This window comes from Amblyraja radiata, chromosome 6, assembly GCF_010909765.2.
Source record: "Amblyraja radiata isolate CabotCenter1 chromosome 6, sAmbRad1.1.pri, whole genome shotgun sequence".
In the NCBI taxonomy this organism is placed as follows: domain Eukaryota; kingdom Metazoa; phylum Chordata; class Chondrichthyes; order Rajiformes; family Rajidae; genus Amblyraja; species Amblyraja radiata.
Window position 1 is genome coordinate 91,697,100 of NC_045961.1, and position 22,180 is coordinate 91,719,279.

Sequence of the window (22,180 nt, forward strand, 5' to 3'; positions counted from 1 at the left end):
CCAATGTCTTCTCTTCCATCATTGCGTACCATCTTGATCTACACTACTTCCACATCTGTGTATCGCTAAAATTTGGAAACACAGCTTGTCTTGGCCATCTTGGTTTGATTGTAGGATTGAAAGATACAGGTAGAGACAGGCCCATAGTCCCCACTGCCCACCTATCACCTGTCCACACCATTCTCATGTTATCCCACTTTTGCATCAACTCACTGTACATTAGGGGCTGTCTACAGAGGACAATTAACCTAAAAAACCCACATGTGTATTTGGGATGTGAGGGGAGATCGGAGCACCCCGCTGAAACCCATGTGGTCCCAGGGAGAACTTGCAAACTCCACACAGGATTGAACCAAGGTCTCTGCCGCTGTGAGACAGCGACTCTACCAGCAAAGCCGCAACCGGTCATTAAAATAACCTCGTTGTGTGTAACCTTTTTTTCTTTTTTTGCTTCTTAAAAGAAAAATCAGTTTCAAACTAAGTTCTAAACTAATTGGTTCTGAATTAATTTCTATCCCGTATTCTCTTTCAGTTAGACCCTTGTTATTAAAAGCAGGAGGAGCTTAGTTTTATTCTGTAACATTATATCCATTTTAATTTGCCATTTTTGACTGAACCTTTTCCTAATTCCATTCCACAGTACTCTGACCATTACAAGAATCATAGCTCTTTGACTTTAGGTGGGACAGGCAGCGAAGAAGAAGAGCAGGTAATAATTCACACAACTCCCAAATTCGGGAGTTCCATCAAAAAGAAATAATTAGCTGCAAGCATACCTCTCAACTATCCCACTCGAATCTGAAGTCCCAAGTAGTTTGCTCCTGAAGATAGTATGGACTACTCATTAGCAGTTAAAATTAGCTCAATAGCTTGGACTACAGATTGTCCATCTCACATCCTGATTGAAATTGTGCCCCTGTCCCACTTAGGAAACCTGAACGGAAACCTCTGGAGACTTTGCGCCCCACCCAAGGTTTCCGTGCAGTTCCTGGAGGTACCCGGAGGTTTCTGTCAGTCTCCCTACCTGCTTCCACTACCTGCAACCTCCGGCAACCACCTGCAACCTCTGGGAACCGCACGGAAACCTTGGGCTGGGCGCAAAGTCTCCAGAGGTTTCCGTTCAGGTTTCCTAAGTGTGACAGGGGCATTATAGTACATTGCAGCTTGCTGGTTGAGAGGTATGGTTGTGAGAATTCACTTAGATTACAGTACAAGGTAAATTCCAGCATCAACAATACATGACGATCTGGCATGTTAGTTTATTAATAATCTGCTAGAGAGTAGAAATTGAGAAGTATGTTCGGATATTGTTCTGAATTTATACTTTTTTACACTTAAAGCTTATCAGTTTTTTTTTTAACCGTTGTCATTTCTTCATGAAATTATTATTGCCAAATTCTGAGAATGTTATCTTTGTTCAGATACTTGAACTTTTTAATGTAATTAAGGGGAAGTTAGATTTTTTTTGGTCATTGGTGCCAGACAAATTTCTCTACAGTTTGTCTATGATTTCTGCAAACTGTTTTCCACAATTTTCTCTTCATTGTTTAGTTTTAAAGATACAGCATGGAAACAGGCCCTTCAGCCCACCGTGTCCACACTGACCATTGATCAAGTGTTCATAGATAGAAACATAGAACATAGGTGCAGGAGTAGGCCATTCGGCCTTTCGAGCCTACACCGCCATTCAATATGATCATGGCTGATCATCCAACTCAGTATCCTGTACCTGCCTTCCCTCCATACCCCCTGATCCCTTTAGCCAAAAGGGCCACATCTAAGTCCCTCTTAAATATAGCCAATGAACTGGCCTCAACTACCTTCTGTGGCAGAGAGTTCCAGAGATTCACCACTCTCTATGTGAAAAATGTTTTTCTCATCACGGTCCTAAAAAACTTCCCCCTTATCCTTAAACTGTGTTATAACCATATAACCATATAACAATTACAGCACGGAAACAGGCCATCTCGGCCCTTCTAGTCCGTGCCGAACACTTATTCTCCCCTAGTCCCATCTACCTGCACTCAGGCCATAACCCTCCATTCCTTTCCCGTCCATATAACTATCCAATTTATTTTTAAATGATAAAATCGAACCTGCCTCCACCACTTCCACTGGAAGCTCATTCCACACAGCTACCACTCTCTGAGTAAAGAAGTTCCCCCTCATGTTACCCCTAAACTTCTGTCCCTTAATTCTCAAGTCATGTTATCTCATGTTCTATGTTATCTCATTTTCTCATCCCTACAACATTAGGGGCAATTTACAATTAACCTACAAACGCGCATATCTTTGGGATGTGTAAGGAAACCAGAGCCCTGGAGGAATACCACACAGTCACAGGGAGAACGGTCAAATCCTGCACAGACAGCAGTAGAGGGAAGGATCGAACCTGGATCTCTGGTGCTGTGAGGGTGCAGCCCCACCAGTTGTGTCACTGTGCCACTATATCCTCTTGTTTCAACTATTGGTCCACAATCTCAGCTTTATCCAAGGCAAAGCAGCAGGGTGGGGCATGTAACACACCTTTCATCACAATTGCTAAATGTGTACCTGAGTGAACACGCTCTCCCACACGTTTTGGTCCATTGACAATGATGGAACCAAATGTACAGAGATGCATAAATACTTGCACACCAATTCTCTCCACTAAGATCAATAGGGGCCGGTTATATTTTTGTATAAACTTCATTCTACCATTCTTAATCCTGATGATATTCTTTTTGTTTTTTTAATTAGTCATAGAGTGACACAGTGTGGAAACAGGCCCTTCAGCTCAACTTGCCCACACCAGCCAACATGTCCCAGCTAAACTAGTCCCACCTGCCCGCATTTGATCCATATCCCTCCAAACCTGTCCTATCCATGTAATCCACAATTTTATTGTTGATAAGACCTATTGTCTATTGTCTAAATGCCATTGATGGTTAGGGTAATCTGCGGAATTATCTGCCACAGAAGGCAGTGGAGGCCAATTCACTGGATGTATTCAAGAGAGTTAGGTATAGCTCTTAGGGCTAATGGAATCAAGGGATACGGGGAAAAAGCAGGAACGGGGTACTGATTTTGGATGATCAGCCATGATCATATTGAATGGCGATGATGGCTCGAAGGGCGGAAAGGCCTACTCCTGCACCTATTTTCTATGTTTCTATGTTTTAGAAAGGGCCTTGCTGTTGGGGGCCAGGTGGCATGTCTCACAGAATTGGCATCAATATGTTAACTAGAATGCATTATTTTTGGGTTCGATGTAGCAAAATTCCAGTTGGTGTCAAGAACAGATGCCCACAGCCGGCACATCCATCCCGCCAGTCTCCCAAATGCTTGTACATTGGTCGTTTGTAAACTGGGGACAACTTGTATTCATTACGCTGTGGGTAAAAAAAAATAACTGAACGACCGACCCTTTATTTCATTATTTAGTTTAGATTTTAGATACAGTGTGGAAACCCACTGATCCGTGCCAACCTGTGATTTCAGAAGCCAATTAACCTACAGACCTGCACGCCTTTGGGATGCGGGTGGAAACCAGAGCACCCAGAAAATACTCACGCAGGTCACGGGGAGAACGTACAAACTCCGTACAGGCAGCACCCATAGTCGGGATTGAACCTGGGTCCCTGGCGTTGCAAGGCAGCAACTCTACCTCGGCGCCACTGTGCTGCCCATTGCACTTCCCATAATTCAGAAGTTAGTCATCCCACAACATGACACATGTTTGTACAGTTCCAAGCAGATTGAGTGCAGATATTCTCAAGCTTTCTCCTGCTATCCACCTGCTTTCTCAAGAATCAAGAGTGTTTTATTGTCATGTGTCCCAGACAGAATAATTAAATTATTGCTTCATGAGAATAGATGTGAGAATGTATCATTATGCATGGCAGTCCCTTGTGAGGTGGCTTTTTCAGATCGTTTGCAAATCATTAATAGCCCAGATAAAGGACTGCTATGAATGTGTTTGTTTAATTATTTTTCACTTCAGTGGATCGCATTACGTGTTTGAACACAACTTGAGGTTGCTGTCAGCACCTTTTCATTGAGACCCTTTTGCTTTCTTGCTTTTTGTCCTATTCATTCAGAGAGCCAACACCCTCACACCAGTGTATCTGTTCAGCCTTTGAATGTGGAATGGAACCACCCCTTGAAGTGTTAGTCAGGGCAGCACGGTGGCACAGCGGTAGCGTTGGTCAGGGGCGGAAAACCCGGGGGGGCAGAGGGGACACGTCCCCCCCATGTTTTGAGAGGTGGGGGCGCTGCTCTGTGCAGCAGCCATGTCAGCAGCGCGTCAGTTTTTTCAACTTTTTTTATTTTTTTCGTATGTTTTAAAGTCTGCATTTAATGTTTCTTTGTGTGTTTTGTGTGGGGGGTGGTGTGGGGGGGGTAAGGGGGAAACCGATTCGGTCGCCTCCTCCATGGAGAGGCGACTTTTTCCAGGTCGCCTCCCCCGTGGCCTAACATCAAGGATCGATGCGGCCTTTCCCGGAGACGCGCCCGGGGCTTCAGCGGCAGGCGCAGTGTAGACTCTCGTCGTGGAGCGGGTGAGCCCTCGTTGGGGCTCGCTGGAGGGGAGCGCTCCGTTTCGCTGGCCCGGGGCAGCCGGCAGCCTGAAGTCGCAGCCTGAAGCCGCGGTCTGCAGAGCTCCAGCTGGTGCGGCGTCTACAGCCCGGGATCCCTCGCGGGGAACCGGGGGGGGAAGAAGCCATCACTGCCGGCCCGCGGCCAACTTCTACCGCGGGCCCGGCATGGACTTACCATCACCCCGGGAGGGGAGCTTCGACCGCCGGCCCTGCAGTCTACGGTGCTTCTGGCTGCGGCGGGGACTTTAAATCTCGACCGCCGGCCTGCGGCCTACAACAACTTAAAGCCGCGGTCTCCGGTGAGGAAGAGTCGATCCTGGACTGACTCTGGTCCTGTACACGGGGGGGGGGGGGGAAATGGAGGAGGACTGGCCAAATTTTTGTGCCTTCCACCACAGTGATGAATGCTGTGGTGGATGTTTGTGTTACAGTTTTATTGTGTGTTCTTTATTATTGTACTGCTGCAGACAACCCAAATTTCCACCGACCCTGGTTGTGTGGCAATAAATTATATCTATCTATCCCCCCCCAAGTTTTTGTGATCCCGATTTTAAAATCTCCGCTTTCCGCGAGGCAGTGGGGGTGGGACTGAGGATAGAGCGCGGTAATTGGAGGAGGGAGACGTGGCACAGACCTGCACCTCATCCGCAGGCAGGATCGATCCCGGCCGGGTCTCCGGCGCTGTCCCGAGTGCCCCCCCCCCCTCCCACGGGTGGCCAGAGAGGTCTGGAGTCAAACGCGAGCTGTACCCCCAGGCCCACAGCCAGCGCAGAGAAACAGCGCTAAACCCAGCTCAACTCTGCCTGTCCCGTCGGGCTAACCTGCCTGGGCTTGCGGGAAATATAGCGCTGGTGTCCCGTCAGTCCAGACAGGGCTGTAGTTAACCCGGTGAGACAGGCAGAGTTGAGATTGAGATTGAGCCGAAAGATCCGAGAGGAGCTCCCCTAGTATCTTTGATTGAACCTCCGAAGCCTCGCGCGTGTGTGTCTGTGTGCGCATGCGCGCACGGCCGCCAAAAAATTCTGTCCCCCGTCCCCTCCATGTTTTGATAGCGAGTTCTGCTCTTGGCGTTGGTGCAGTGCTTGCAGCGCCAGGTTCGATCCAGGCTAGGGGTGCGATCTGTTCAGAGTTTGTACGTTCTCCCCATGACCGCGCGGGTTTTCTCCGAGATCTTCGGTTTCCTCTCTCACTCCAAAGACGTACAGGTTTCTAGGTTAATTGGCTTGGTATAAATGTAAATTGTCCCTAGTGCGTGTCGGATAGTGTTGATGTGCGGGGGTCTCTGGTCGGGTCGAAGGGCCTGTTTCCGCGCTGTATCTCTAAACTTCCTAACCGGCTAATTGACATGGTAGCCACCTAGAATCCCTGAGTGGATTATACTTTCTTTTGCATATTCTTGGATGTGATTTACTAATTTAATCAGAATTTAATGGACATAAAAAGAGCTTCTAATTCATTCAGCCTGTCCCATGCGACCAACTACAATGTACAACGTGCGGCATGATGGAGCAGCGGTAGAGTTGCTGCCTTACAGCGCCAGAGATCCGGGTTTGATCCTGACTATGGGCGCTCACTGCTGTCTGAATGGAGTATGTGCGTTCTCTCCGTGACCGCGTGGGTTTTCTCCGGGTAACCTGGTTTCCTCCAACACTGTGCAGGCTTCCAGGTTATTTGGCTTTGGTAAAAATTGTAAATTGTCCCTAGTTTGTAGGATAGTGCTAGTGTACGGGGATCGCTGGTCGGCATGGACTCAGTGGACCTACCCACGCTATATCTCCAAACACTAAATACACTATTCCTACTTTTCCCCTGCCATAGAAGCAATGTACACTCCTGGAAGAGATGTCCAGATTACAAATCCACGCCAAATTGGAGGGAAAAATGAAGTGAATAGAACAAATAGACTCTGCTGTAACTGGCAGTTAAAGGCTGTGTTGCTCTGGTGGTTACAAGTCCACCACTAGTTCCCATAGAACTAAAACCACAAAATGTTGAAGACAAAGACATAAAGGATTGCAGATGTTGGAATCTTGACCAAAGCACACAGTACTGGAGGAACTCAGTGGGTCAAGCAGCATCTGTGGAGGAAATAGTTAGATGATGTTCCAGCTGGAGGAGAAAGCAGGAAAGGAGAGGTGTGAGCAAGACAAAGACTGGAAAGTCTGAAGAAGGGTTTCGGCCCGAAACGTTGCCTATTTCCTTCGCTCCATAGATGCTGCTGCACCCGCTGAGTTTCTCCAGCATTTTTGTGTACCTTCGATCTTCCAGCATCTGCAGTTCCTTCTTGAACACAAAGACTGGAAAGTGATAGGTGGAGACATGTACAGAGGCACAAAGTGCCGGAGTAACTCAGCGAGACACGCAGCATGTCTGGAGAACATGGATGGGTGACGTTATGGGCTGGAACCCTTCTTCAGACTGATTGTGCGGGGATGGGGGGGATGGGGAGGGTGGGTGGGGGACAGGACAAAGCCCAGCAGGTAACAAGTGAGGGGAGGTTTCAATAGGCAGAGGGTGGGGAAAGGACAGAGGTGAAAAGACAGAAAGTGTGGGACAAAAGGATTGAGGAGTTGAGAATTGTGAGGAAAGTAAGCTGAAGGTGAGGTGAAGGATAGAAATATACAAGAACAAAGTGCTGGAGTAACTCAATTAGTCAGACAGCATGTTCTCTCAGTAGAACATGGATAGGTACCATTTTGGGTCAGGACCTGATGTGTTTTGGGATTATTCAGAGGTTAGGCAGCATCCATAGTGAGAGAAACAATGCTGGTACTTCAGGCTATCGACCGTCTATAATAACAGACAAATGTTTTCCTCTAGCCTTTTTAAATATAAAAACAAACAATTCCACCATCTGCAATATTTTTGGTTTCATAAATTATACGAGCAGAATTAAACCATTTGACCAATCAAGTCTACTCCGCCATTCATTCATGGTTGATCTATCTTTCCCTCTCAACCCCATTCTCCTACCTCCCCCCCCCCCCCCCCCCCCCCATAGACCCAGACACCCGTACTAATCGAGAGCCCGTCAATCTCCACCTTAAAAATACCTAATGACTTGGCCTCCACAGCCCGTCTGTGACAATGAATTCCACAGAAAGGAACGTCCTTTTATTCTGAGGCTATGGCCGTTGGTCCTAGACTCTCCCACTTGTGGAAACATCCTCTCCACTCTATCCAGGCCTCGTACTATTTGTTAAGTTTCAATGAAGTCATCCCCCATCGTTCGAAACTCCAGCGAGTACAGGGCCAGTGTCGTCAAATGCTCATCCAATGTTGACCCAATCATTCCTGGGGCCATTATGATAGCTTTTTGATTGTTATAGACCTGAATATTGTCTGGTCAAACCTATTAGTGCTGCCATGCTTCATATTGAACTGCGTTCTAAGTTCTGTGCTTGTGTACTTTCATAGCCTGTGAGTCTGGGCATTGTGTTTATATTTAAAGCGAGCTTTGATAAAAGTTCATAGAAACCAGGAGCAACTGTGTGACCCAAGTTTGGCATCACGTTACACTTACTGTGGTGGCCAACGTACATTGGGACTCAACTCTATATTCGAAATATTGCCCTCGCAACAACACTGCAGTGGCTGTCTAAGAACCATCAAATCAGAAGTGGCATGAATGGGGAGTACTGCTCACAATCTGAGATTTACAGACCTGCACTCTTGAAATGTCCAAGAAGGAAAGGGTTCTAGAAATGAACCTTTGCTAAATTTGTCTTCATTGGTCAACAATAGATACTGTTTAGTAGTTGGGTCCAATTTGAATTACTCGTCGAGTTATGTTTCTATCATAGATCCTTATTAACTACATTTACTGCCACCAGGTGGACCCGCAATGGCTGCCTCGCCAACAGTCTGTCTGTCTCTTCCTTCTTTGTTGTTTTATGGTATGTGTTAAATGTATGTTTTAGTGTTCTTTAGTTTGTATTATGTGGGGGGTTGGGGGAAACATTTTTAAATCTCTTACCTCAACGGAGATGCGATTTTTTTTCTGTATCGTATCTCCGTCCACACTGCGGCCTAACATCGAGGAGCTGGCGGCCTCTGCTGGAGACCGACTGCGGGAGCTCCAACCGCGGGAGCCTGCGGGAGCTCGTGGTCCCTGGTTAGAGACCGACTTCGGGAGCTCCACGCTGCAGGAGCTCCGACCGGCCCGGCACGGGGCCTTCGATTGCCGGCTACCGGGGCTTCGATCGCAATGACTGCGGATAGTTCGACTGCCCCGACTGGGGGAGAATAAAGACGAAGAAGATTAGACTTTATTGCCTGTGGGGAATCCACTGTGGTGGATGTTTATGTTAACTTATATGTAGTGTGTCTTGTTGGTTTTTGTTGGCATGGCTGTATGGTAATTTGAGTTTCACTGTACCGTAATTGGTACATGTAACAATAAACTGACCTTTGAACCTTTATCTTGAATTAATCAAACTATCATAGCAGACTGCCAGTTCACAATAGTCATTGGTACACTTGGTTGAAATTGGGATAACAGTGCCATCAAAATCGTTAGACGGCACTGGGCCTGTACTCACTGGAGCTTAGAAGAATGGGGGACCTCATTGAAACGTATAGAACAGTGAAAGGCTTGGATAGAGTGGATGTGGAGAGGATGTTTCCACTAGTGGGAGAGTCTAGGACTAGAGGTCATAGCCTCAGAATTAAAGGACGTTCTTTTAGGATGGAGATGAGAAGGAATTTCTTTAGTCAGAGGGTGGCGAATCTGGAATTCTTTGCCACAGAAGGCTGTGGAGGCAAAGTCAGTGGATATACTTAAGGTAGAGATTCTTGATTAGTACGAGTATCAGAGGTTATGGGGAGAAGGCAGGAGAATGGGGTTAGGGGGGATCGGCCATGATTGAATGGCGGAGTGACGGGCCGAAAGGCCTAATTCTGCTCTTGTCACATGATCTTATAACTTGTGATAACTAACTAATTTATGTAATTCAGACTTCAAAACTCTTACTCCATTGAAATCTCTCTTTCTGAATTTTGTACAATAAAAACAACCTATTTAATATAAATATTTCAATATACTTTCATTCCTTTTATCGTGCATCTTTCTGATTTGAGTTTTAAGTGTGCTTTGATCCATGTAGCCTAGTATGCATTTCCTATGAAACCAGACTTTTATAGAAGAGTTAAATAAAGGGGCTGTCCCACTTGGGCGACCTAATTGGCGAGTTTAGAAGAGTTTGAAAAAATGACATGTTGAAGACCTCCTTCGACTATGTTGAAGACCTCCTTTGACCTCCTTCGACTATGTCGAAGACCAGCTTCGACTAGCTACGACTAACTTCGACTAACTTCGGGAAAATTGGACACTCAATAGTGGAGAGTGAAGACGACCTCCTTCGATCTCCTTTGACCTCCCTTCGACTATGATGAAGACTATCTACGACCACCCTTGACTACCTTCGACTACCCTCGATTACCTACTACTAACATGCCGACCTACTACGACCTACTACAACTAAACCTATGAGTAAAAAAAGTAGCGATATTTTCCATGGCGACCTTTTTTTACTCTCGGACATTTTTTAACATATTGACCTAGCTGAGGCCTCGAATTACCGGAGACCACTCTCGAGCATGAAGGAGAGTTACGAAGACCTCCTACGACCTTGTGTCGACCATTCTGCGAGTATGAGTCGAGGGCAAACTCGTCAGAACTCGCGTATTAGGTCGCCCAAGTGGGGCAGGCCCTTAAATAGTCAGTTCATCTTTTGTTGGTGGTTTTGATTGAGGGAGGAATGTTGACCTAAACAACATTCTTTGCACTCTTTGAATTACATCCAGAATCTATATTTGGACTGAACAAGTGGACAGGTGATAAAAGATTTGTTTCAACAATTCATCCCATTATCTACACAACATTGTTTACACTGCACCTGGCACTTGGCTCTTTGGTTCCAAAGAATCCAGTTACTTTCTTTCTTTCTTTCTTTCTTTCTTTCTCTTTTTCCTTTTCTTTACCACTCTATCTCTTCTCTACCCCACCCCTATGGTGAAGCGCTGTAGCAACATGCTAGGTTATGTGTTCATATAGGATTGAAGTAAATAGCTGGATTACTAAACCTAAAATTCACACATTTATAGCGTCATGGAGCAAGCAGGCCCTTGGACACAACTCATCCATGCCGACCAAGATGTCCCATCTACGCTAATCCCATTTGCCCACGTTTGGCCCATATCCCTCAAACCTTTCCTATTCGTGTATCTGTCCAAGTGTCCTTTAAATGTTGTTATTGTATGGCCGAAGGCTCCAATGGGAATAGCTCACCAGAGCTAGTATTAAGTTATATGGATGTTTGGGGGTAATGTGAGATTTGGTTTGTATTTTACAGGTTTCTCCGGGACCTTCCTCCCGATCCAACAGTCCCCTCTTTGCGGTCATTCAGACACGGTCACGGGTGAGGTCGCAAAGTCCCACGTCACCGCTGGTTCACATCTCGTCTTCTGAAAGCCCCGCTTCACCTGTGGTGGACTTCAGCACCCCGCCTGTGCTGTCCATCTGCTTGGATAACTCAGCAGCGAGACACAGACTGGCGGTGAAACCACGGAACCAGCGGTCCCATACCAAGCGAAGATCCTCTTCTGTAAGTATTCGCACTTTATGCAGAGAGCTGACTTTAATTTAGGTTAGTTTAGAGACGCAGCGTGTAAACAGGCCTTTCGGCCCACCGAGTCCGCGCCGACCAGCGATCCCCGCACACTAGCACGACCCTACACACATTAGGGATGATTTACAATTACAAGGAGACTTTTTTTGTGGTGTTTTTCCCCCCCATGCCAAAATATAATTGAGAGTTATTGATTGGCCACCAAGTTAATTTATGGTGAGATTCTTAGAATTATGGCTGTACATCCCAGACCATGAAGGGCACACCCAGCAGGTCAGGCAGCATCTGTGGGTAAGTTGCCATTTAAGGTTGTAGAATGTTAATCAGAACTGATGTCAAATGTTAACTCTTGCTCTACGCTACCTGACCACCTGAGTGTTTTCAGCACTTTTTTAAAATTTCTGTTCCTGATTTTCAGCAAGCTGTCGTATTTTTGATTTTCATATATCTGCCTCACAATCTTACTATTCACTTGCAGAAGAACTGCCTTTTAGTCACGCTGTTGGCTCAAAAGTTATTTAAAAACCAGGCACATCTCTCCTGCAGTCACAGGCAGAGTGATGCACAACACTCTCTCAAACAAAATACAAGCAGATCAACTTAAACTGGGATCTCGGTCACCACCAAACCACCTCAGGCTCCTCATCCTCCTTTTTCCTTTCTTCTCCCTGCCACCCCCCATCAGTCTGAAGAAGGATTTCGGCCCGAAACGTTGCCTATTTCCTTCGCTCCATAGATGCTGCTGCACCCGCTGAGTTTCTCCAGCATTTTTGTGTACCTTCGATTTTCCAGCATCTGCAGTTCCTTCTTAAACACCAGGTGGTTTTACCAGGCTCCCCTTCAAAATTAAGTGCCCGGATATGCCTGAAGGAATCAGCTGGGAAAGGTGTAGAAAGGATCTGCAGATGCTGGTTCATATCGACGATCGACACAGTGCTGGAGTAACTCAGCGGGTCAGGCAGTATTCTGGTGAAAAAGAACGGGTGACGTTTCGGGTCAGGCCACTTCTTCTATCTGTTAGGAGAGGAGAGGGTCCATGTTCACCCAGGTGTTGCCAAAAACTGGAGAAATGCATTTGACAAAAGGGTGTTGTTCACTGTAGGAGTACAGGAGCCACCATAATTCTCTGGCAGCTCTGGGACCTCTGACTTGTTGATACTGTACATACAACGTTGCCATTGTCACTGTTCAGTTCAGTTTATGGTTTATTGTCACGTGTACTGAGGTACAGTGGAGAGCTTTTGTTGCTCGCTAAATAGTCAGGGGAAAGACAATGCATGATTACAATCGAGCCATTCACTGTGTACAGATCCGTAACGTTTAGTGTAAGATTAAGCCAGTAAAGTCCGATCAAAGAGCCTGAGGGTCACGAATGAGGTAGATAGGACTGCTGTCTAGTGGCGGTGGGATGGTTCAGTTGCCTGATAACAGCTGGGAAGAAACTCTCTGACACTGAAAAGGGGATTAGAATGGATCTCAAACTTGGGTTACTTTCCCTGGAGCATTGGAAGCTGAGGGGCAATAGACAATAGGTGCAGGAGCAGGCCATTCGGCCCTTCGAGCCAGCACCACCATTCAATGTGATCATGGCTGATCATCCCTAATCAGTACCCCGTTCCTGACTTCTCCCCATATCCCCTGACTCCGCTATTTTTAAGAGCCCTATCTAGCTCTCTCTTGAAAGCATCCAGAGAACCCGCCTCCACCGCCCTCTGAGGCAGAGAACTTGATGCAAATACATAAAATTATGAGAGGCACAGAATATAGAACAATAAAACACAGCACAGGCCCATTGGCCCACGGTGCTTATGCCAAACATAACAACAAATGTGAACATGGATAGGGGAGTCAGGTTAGAACTTTCTTCCCAGAGAGGAGTTGTCAATGATGAAAGGGTGTAGGTTTAAAGTGGGAAGGGGGTTAAGGGAGAGTTTAAAGGAGATGTGCAGGGTGATTTATTTACACAGAGTGTGGTGGGTGCCTGGAACAGAGCTGCCAGGGTTGGTGGTAGAAGTAGTTATGTCCACGTGCCTATTTGGCATCCTATGTATCCATAATCCATGTGTTTATTTAAAAGCCTCAAATGCCTTTAATCTGTTCACAGCCAAGTTTATCTTTTCACTATTGGTCATACATTATCCGAGAATACATTATCCGAGTATAATCAGGGGTGGCACTGAATAGGTTAAGGGACTTTCAAATAGGCACACAGATATGCAAGAAATGGAGGGATTATGGATCACATGCAGAGGAGATTAGTTTAATTTGGCATCAGGTTCAGCACGGACATTGTGGGCTGAAGGGCCTGTTCTTGTACTGCACTGTTTTATGTGCCCAGGTTCCCAAATGCACACATTCACAGATGACATTATATCTTTACACCAGCAACTTTGCACAATGAAGATCCCTCTTGCTTGCACTATACTTGAAAAACCTGTACAGGTGCCTCTTCCTCCCACCAGCCCGGGAGAACTTTGTTGCTGGTGATAAATAGGTCACTCATTAGGTCGAATAGTGCTGGACACATTGTGGTACGGCCCTGGAAAATCTATGTCCCAAGGTCGCAACTGTGAGGAAAGGTTCTACTGACATGGAAAGTTCAAGCCCTAACACTTGCTGCTCCTGAAATTGATATGGAACTAGAATGATCAAATTTCACACAACAAGGGGAACGCCAAAACAGTTTTAAAGCTGGAAAAATGGCACATATTTCTAGGCCATGAATCTTTAATACTGATTTATGTGGAAATCTTGCTTTCAAAGAGCACTGCTTGTTGTGATTTTTCTAAGTCATTGACCTTTCAAAACATTATACAAAAACCATTATTCTCAGGCCTTCCTTTCAGTTTTTTTTTGTCTTTGTTACTATAACCTGAAACTCAGATTTTAGTGTACTTTGTTTTCACTGTATCCTTTCTCGGGCTTACCACACCCATTGTGTAACAGGACACAAATAACATAACAGGATGTCCCAACGGGGATTAATTTCTGGTAATAGTCTTCTCCTTAATGCCAGCACTCTGGAACCATTAGCTGACTCTTTGTCTTTCAGAGGAAATTTAAAGGAGGAAATTTGAAGGGCAAAATATCTCCAGTGATGTTTTTTTTTACCACGGTAGCTACGACTCCAGACCAGGCTTCTTATTTATTCATTTTTGAGTACCGGCATCAACTGGCCAACCTTAGTTGACCTCGAGAAGATGGTCAGTCACTGTGAACTGCTGCAGGTCTAGTGAAAGGATTCCCACTGCACTGTTAGGTGGGGCTGCACACAAAATTGTGTGCAGTTTTGGTCCCCTAATTTTAGGAAGGACATTCTTGCTATTGAGGGAGTGCAGCGTAGGTTTACAAGGTTAATTCCCGGGATGGCCGGACTGTCATATGCTGAGAGAATGGAGCAGCTGGGCTTATACACTCTGGAGTTTAGAAGGATGAGAGGATATCTCATTGAAACATATAAGATTGTTAAGGGTTTGGACACACTAGCGGCAGGAAACATGTTCCCGATGTTGGGGGAGTCCAGAACCAGGGGCCACAGTTTAAGAACAAGGAGTAAGCCATTTAGAACGGAGACGAGGAAACACTTCTTCTCACAGAGAGTGGTGAGTCTGTGGAATTCTCTGCCTCAGAGGGCGGTGGAGGTGTACCTCTTGCCTGATGGGAGAGAGGAGAAGAGAGTGTCCAGCGTGAAACTTGTCCTTGGTTAAGCTGGTGGCTTTTGAATATTTATTACATGTCATTTGAACCTCAGTGAGGCTCAAACGAAACTCCGTTTCCACAGCCATACAAACAGAGACAATTCCTACAAGACACACACACAATTCAATATACACAAACATCCATCACAGTGAATCTCCTCCTCACTGTGATGGTAGGCAAAGTCTTTTCTCTCCCCTGCACCATTTTACTCCCGATGTCGAGGCAGTGTGAAGTATGAATGGAGTCAATGGATGGGCGGTTGGTTTGAGTGGTAGTCTGGGCTGCGTCCACAAATCCCAGAACCCCCACCCAACAGTTTCACTAGGCTTGCAACAGTTCACGGTGACTGATCACCATCTTCTCAAGGGCAACTACGGTTGGCCAATCCATTGATGCCCGGAACTCACAGATGAATAAATAAAAAGCCTGGTCTGGAGTTGTAGCTACCTTGGTAAAAAAAACATCACTGGAGATATTTTCTTTTTCGAATTTCCTCCTTAAAAAAAAATGTAGCTGATGGTTCTAGAGTGCTAGCAATAAGGATAGGATGATTGCCCTCCACCACAAGTTGCATTGGAAGTACTTGCATTGCAGTACACACTATAGTCAGTGGTGGGGTGAATGCATGTTCTAGGCTGGTTAATGAGATGCCAGTCAAGTGAGCAGCTGAAGCAGAGTTACTTGTCTTTTCCACTTTGCTTGTTCTCATTCACGTGACTGGAGGGAAGTGACAAGTGTTACTTCTTCCGGTCCGATCGTTCATTTACAGTAAGGGCCGCTGACTGATAAAGCAGTTGATTGTCAACCCCTTCTCTCTGTCGTTTACAGAGGTTACTTTCTGACGGGCCGAGTGAATCGATGTATAATGTGCCTGAGCTAACGGAAGAAAACGAACAAGAACTCACCAAGGCCAATGCAGGGGCTGCCATTCCTGAAATGGACCCGGAGCAAAGAGCAGAGTGTCCAACAACAGTTCTCCCTCAGGGACAATCTCTGGCGCTGATTGAGCCTTCCCTGGTAATGCCAGAACCTTTCAACAGTACCGAACAAAGATCTGATGAGTTTCCCCTTGAGAACATCACAGGCCACCAAGGTGCTGACATTGATCATTCAAATACATGCTCTGAACCATCAATTCCATCAGAAATGGTCGGAGATGCCATGACACCGATGGAGGTTGACACCTTGGATGTGAGTGCTACCCATGTCTCCACGTTGCCAGGCATCCTGCAGACAGCATCTACCGCTGTGACCTCCGATTATTCCACTTCACTTGATGTTATTCATCCATTAAATCAGGGGAAAGATGTAAATCTTTGGGAAGCTGCTGCGAATCCTACAGCATTCGACACGCATGCAGCGCACGTCAATACATTCTCTGCTGAAGAGGCTGAACGGGCAACGCAGACGCTGATTCAGACAGACATATTATTGATGGACCACGACGAGCCATCTCCAAGTGCCCCTGAGGGACCAGAAAGCCGTGAAGGGGAATCGTTGCAAGAAGACCTAGGCAACTACAGCCAACAAGCAAAGATGGAACCAACGGCAGAGGAACCTTTTGCTTGTTCAACCAAGCATGTGGTGAAAGATAAAGAAGACACAATGGATAAAGTGCCTGAAAACTTCAGCAGTATTGCATTGCCTCTGACGTCCGAGGTGTATTCCCAGCCTGCAGAAAATTATTCCAAAACATCGAAGGAACTTTCCGTTTCGGAAAATACTGATGGCGGCAGCTTGGAAGATAAAGATGCTGCAGTGCGTAAGGAAGCCGACGTTAAAATGTTTGAAGAGCAAACAAGAAGCCATCAGGGTTCTTTTAAGAAAAATAGCCAGGGGTCCTTTAAATTCTCCATTTCCTCAGCTTGGAACAGGTCCCGGCGCAGTGGAGCGAAATGGAACGGTGATCCTGCAGCAGAGCCCGATGTTGCACACAAAACCTCCCCTCAGAAAGCCACCTCCTCACCCGGAATAGAGAACCAGGCAAAGGATGAAGGCATACCACCCCCTCCTGAACCTCCTGCAGCTAAGATTGATGCACATGGGCAGGAGAAGATGGAGGAAGCGCAGGAGAAAGATGAAGAGGGAAGAGGGGCGTTTGGTGTTCGACTCCGCAGTACATCCCATTGCCTCAAATACAAGGACGTTTCTCACACGGAGCACAAAGAGCCAGCCAAAAGCCACAGTGCCGAGGTCCCCTTGGACTCGGGTGGGTGTCCGTCGCAACCCAATACCGACAAGGCAGAGGTCAAAAAGCCGCCCGAAGTATCCACGCCCATCGATGACGGGAAATTGAATACGAAATCTTCTGAAAATCTTGCCGTAAGGCCACCCTTACCGAAGAAACCTGCTCTGCAAAGTTTGAACGCTCCCGTGACAGCCATGGACAAACCCAAGGCAATCAAATCGGTGCAGGAAAGACTTAAAGATACAGAGAAGAAATCAAGTGGCAGTAAAACCTCCGGTAAGAAAATACATTGTGGTTAATATATGAATGAGATTAACAAAGAGGCCTTTATCCGAAGGTCATTTAGAACTCTGCAATGTAGGGCGATGAAGGTGTGCAGTGGTAGAGTTGCTGCCTTATGCCCCTGTCCCACTTAGGAAACCTGAACGGAAACCTCTGGAGACTTTGCGCCCCACCCAAGGTTTCCGTGCGGTTCCCGGAGGTTGCAGGTAGTGGAAGTAGGTAGGGAGACTGACAAAAACTTCCGGGAACCGCACGGAAACCTTGGGTGGGGCGCCCAAAGTCTCCAGAGGTTTCCATTCAGGTTTCCCAAGTGGGACAGGGGCATAACAGCACCAGAGCCTCCGGGTTCAATCCTCACTATGGGTGATGTTTGTATCTTCTCCCTGTGACAACATGGGTTTTCTCTGGGTGCTCCAATTTCTTCCCACACTCCAAAGACATACGCATTTGTAGGTTAAATGGCTTAGGTAAAATTGTAAATTGTTCCCAGTGTGTAGGATAGTGCTCATGTACAAGGTCGGCGCAGACTTGGTGGGTCGAAGGGTCTGTATCCGCGCTGTATCTCTTAAGTCTAAAGGCCAATTTTCTCATTTCCATTCTGAGCTAATCCCAGTTTCCCACTCCCAATTGACCCAATCCCAAATTGCCTAAACTCCAATATTTTTCCTGTATCATTTATTTCGAATGTTCGAACAATTTGTAGTTAATCCCAATCTGTTGTAAAGCATTCTACACTCCAATAACACCTACAGGGGAAAAAGCATTTTCTATGCTGGTTCTCATTGTGGGATTACATACATTGATTTGCTTTCTGTTGTCAATGATTTATGTTCCCGTTGCTTTAATACCTTTAATACATTCACCAAGTCTGGGCCAAGGTGGTCTTGTTGATTTAGACTTCCATTGCAACCACTCAAAAAGAAGATTAAATTGAGAGTTAGTCTGGATTACAATTTGCAGCCATGCTGTCCAGCATAATTTGCCCTGCAACCGCAGGTTCCAATTTGCAACCGCAAGAGATGCTACACTTGTCGCTTCACCTCCCCCCTCGACTCCATTCAAGGACCCAAGCAGTCTTTCCAGGTGCGGCAGAGGTTCACCTGCACCTCCTCCAACCTCATCTATTGCATCCGCTGCTCTAGATGTCAGCTGATCTACATCGGTGAGACCAAGCGGAGGCTTGGAGATCGTTTCGCCGAACACCTCCGCTCGGTTCGCATTAACCAACCTGACCTCCTGGTGGCTCAGCACTTCAACTCCCCCTTCCATTCCGTATCCGACCTCTCTGTCCTGGGCCTCCTCCATGGCCAGAGCGAGCACCACCGGAAATTGGAGGAACAGCTCCTCATATTCCGCTTGAGGAGTCTGCATCCTGGGGGCATGAACATTGAATTCTCCCAATTTTGTTAGCCCTTGCTGTCTCCTCCCCTTCCTATCTCTCCCTCAGCCCTCGGGCTCCTCCTCCTTTTTCCTTTCTTCTCCCCGCCCCCCCCACCCCCCATCAGTCTGAAGAAGGGTTTTGGCCCAAAACGTTGCCTATTTCCTTCGCTCCATAGATGCTGCTGCACCTGCTGAGTTTCTCCAGCATTTTTGTGTACCAGCATTATTTATGTTCACTCTCTTTCTTTTCATTCAAATATTCCAAGACACTGCCGTTTTCCCCCAATACCAAAAAATACTTGAAAATAAAATTGGTTTTGAAGTGATAAATGGATAGGAAAGGTTGAGGAGGATATGGTCCAAATGCAGGCAAATGGGACTAATTTAGTTGGGGTGTCTTGATTGGACGAGTTGGGCCGAAGGGCCTGTTTCTGTGCTGTGTGACTCTATGGTGTCATTTATGAATCAGTTTATTATCTTGGACGTTGTTTATTGCCAGTAAGATCACGCGTGTCCTGAATATAGCGTTAGTCAAACTTCATGTGATGGAAATTGTATGTTGCAAGAAATCATGAACTAAGGCCTTCATTTGGAGCAGCCCGGAGCGTAAGGTATCGCAAACACCCATCGCAGGCCTTTTATATGGTTGAGTACATTAACGCATTGTAACTTTGTGAGTTGTTTGTAACCTGCGATATATCCATTCCACTCTTAAGCTGCTGGTTCTCAGCTGCAGAAGAATTGCCAGAATGCACCATTTTGAATGTCCATCTTCCATTTTATTGAATTGCATGGTGTGGCTCAGGTGGACGTCTATAGAGGGGGTTGACATGAGTCAAGGGCCGACTGCACCAAAATAAACCCTAAACCCTAAGAAATTGGTCAATTATTGTGTCCTGAACTGTATCTCCAGCCGTGATGGAGACCAAGCAGGTCCATCACTGCTGGAACTTCCTTTGTTTGGAGCAGACCAAACCATGACCCACGTTGTACAGATCCACCACCAATTTTCCGGCAACTGGTGCTCTGGCACCTCCTTTAACCCGGATAAAATTACGAGAGCGCACTTGAAATCCCACCCAGAAGTCCCCTTGAAAACGTGGCACCTAGGCCGGGTGAGCAGGTCGATCTCAACCTCATTGGAACTGCCGTGGCCGACCGGTGGGTCATATTTGCCTCCCTGCGGCCAGGACACTGGAACTCCGGCACGGCCAGAGCCCGCAGAACCGTTCCCATTGCTGTTTTCTGAGGTCGATTTTGTAGGCCAGTATCTCGGCCCCTCTACTGTTCCAGTAACGTTCGACTCCTCGTGGATGCTGTGACTCCTCTTAGAAGCAAAAGGGATAAACCAGAAAGGCCCAGGAACCAAGGGTGCCGGAAAGTAGGTGGTAGTCCTGTATTTAAACTGTGAGGCTGTATCCAGTGTTACAGCAGCTTACCAAACATGTGTTGAATGATGATCAACAAAACTTAAATGCAGTAAAATGGATCTCCAGAAAATGGCTCTTCATTAGTTCCGATTCCTCCTTAAGAGAGAAAAATAAGATTAAGCAGTAAGGCTATTAGGATTGGTTAATGCGGTAATGCACAAACAATACTATTATTCATTTTATTATTTGTACAGTGAAGTGACTAAGGACAGTATTTGTGGTGCATGATTGGATTTATTTTGTTTAATGACCAATATTCAGACTAATACTCAAAGACTATTAAATGCAGCAAAAAAGGTTCAGATCAGGAGCAAAATACAAAGTCGTGTTCACGATTTATTTACGTATGTACAAATGAGTTTGACATTGCGATTGCTGGGGTCAAAGACTATGAGGAAGACAGACAAAGTATACAGCGGGATATAAATCTTCAGAAATGGGCAGAGAAATGGCAGGTGGCATTAAATCTGAGCACGTGTGAGGTGTTACACTTTGGGAGGTCAAATGTAATAGGGAAAATTAATGGCATGAGCCTCAACAGCATTGTTGTACAGAGCTGGGATCCAAGTCCTTAAGGGCCTCTCTCACTTGGGCGACCTAATCCGCGAGTTCTGGCGAGTTTGCCCTCGACTCATACTCGCAGCATGGTCGACACAGGTCGTAGGTAGTCTTCGTAACTCTCTTTCAAGCTCGAGAGTGGTCTCCGCGTACTCAAGGCCTCAGCTAGGTCGCGGAGCTTTTTTCAATATGATAAAAAATGCCTGCGAGTAAAAAAAGGTCACCATGGAAAAAATTGATGCTTTTTTTACTCGTAGCTTTAGTCGTAGTAGGTCGGCATGTTAGTCGTAGGTAATCGAGGGTAGTCGAAGGTAGTCGTAGATAGCCTTCATCATAGTCGAAGGGAGGTCGAAGGAGATCGAAGCAGGTCGTCTTCACTCTCCACTATTCGGCGTCCAATTTTCCTGAAGTTAGTCGTAGCTAGTCGAAGCTGGTCTTCAACATAGTCGAAGGAGGTCTTCAACATGTCATTTTTTCAAACTCTTCTAAACTCACCAATTAGGTAGCCCAAGTGGGACAGCCCCTTAACTCCTGAAAGTGGCAACACACATGGATAGAGTGGTAAAAGGGCATATGGTATGGTTGCCTTCATTGGTCAGGGCATTGAGTATAAGTGTCAGGAAGTCATGATGCAGCTTTATAGGACTTTGATTAGGACACATTTGGAGTATTGCATGCAGTTTTGGTCCCCTCAGTACAAGAAGGATGTGGAGGCCTTGGAAAGGGTGAAAAGGAGGTTTACCAGAATGATGCTTGGATTAGGGGACATTAGCTACAGGTTGTGGTTTGACAGACTTGGATTGTTTTCTCTGGAATACTAGAGGTTGCAGGGAGACCTGACAGAAGTATAAACAATTATGAGGCATATTTAGAGTGGACAATAAGAACCTATTTCTCAGATGGAAATATCTAATACTAGAAACATAGAAAATAGGTGCAGGAGTAGGCCATTCGGCCCTTCGAGCCTGCACCGCCATTCAATATGATCATGGCTGATCATCCAACTCAGTATCCTGTACCTGCCTTCTCTCCATACCCCCTGATACCTTTAGCCACAAGGGCCACATCTAACTCCCTCTCAACTACCTTCTGTGGCATAGAATTCCAGAGATTCACCACTCTCTGTGTGAAAAATGTTTTTCTCATCTCGGTCCTAAAAGATTTCCCCCTTATCCTTAAACTGTGACCCCTTGTTCTGGACTTCCCCAACATCGGGAACAATCTTCCTGCATCTAGCCTGTCCAACCCCTTAAGAATTTTGTAAGTTTCTATAAGATCCCCCCTCAATCTTCTAAATTCTAGTGAGTACATGGCGAGTCTATCCAGTCATATTTCATATGGAAGTCCTGACATCCCAGGAATCAGTCTGGTGAACCTTCTCTGTACTCCATCTATGGCAAGAATGTCTTTCCTCAGATTAGGAGATAAAAACTGTAC

The 22,180-nt window shown here is 46.2% G+C and overlaps 1 protein-coding gene across 6 annotated transcripts in view; it reads left to right on the plus strand.

Annotated features, from left to right (window-relative positions):
• Window positions 1-22,180, plus strand: part of cracdl (CRACD like) — a 196,454-nt gene that overhangs the window by 147,119 nt on the left and 27,155 nt on the right. For 5 of the 6 annotated variants that reach the window (XM_033023218.1, XM_033023219.1, XM_033023221.1 and 2 more), the window contains 3 exons: window positions 641-709; window positions 10,931-11,182; window positions 15,734-17,369. In XM_033023218.1, the coding sequence (XP_032879109.1) occupies window positions 641-709; window positions 10,931-11,182; window positions 15,734-17,369 (1,957 nt within the window). The remainder of the gene's footprint in view (window positions 1-640; window positions 710-10,930; window positions 11,183-15,733; window positions 17,370-22,180) is intronic. The other variant, XM_033023222.1, reaches the window with a different exon arrangement.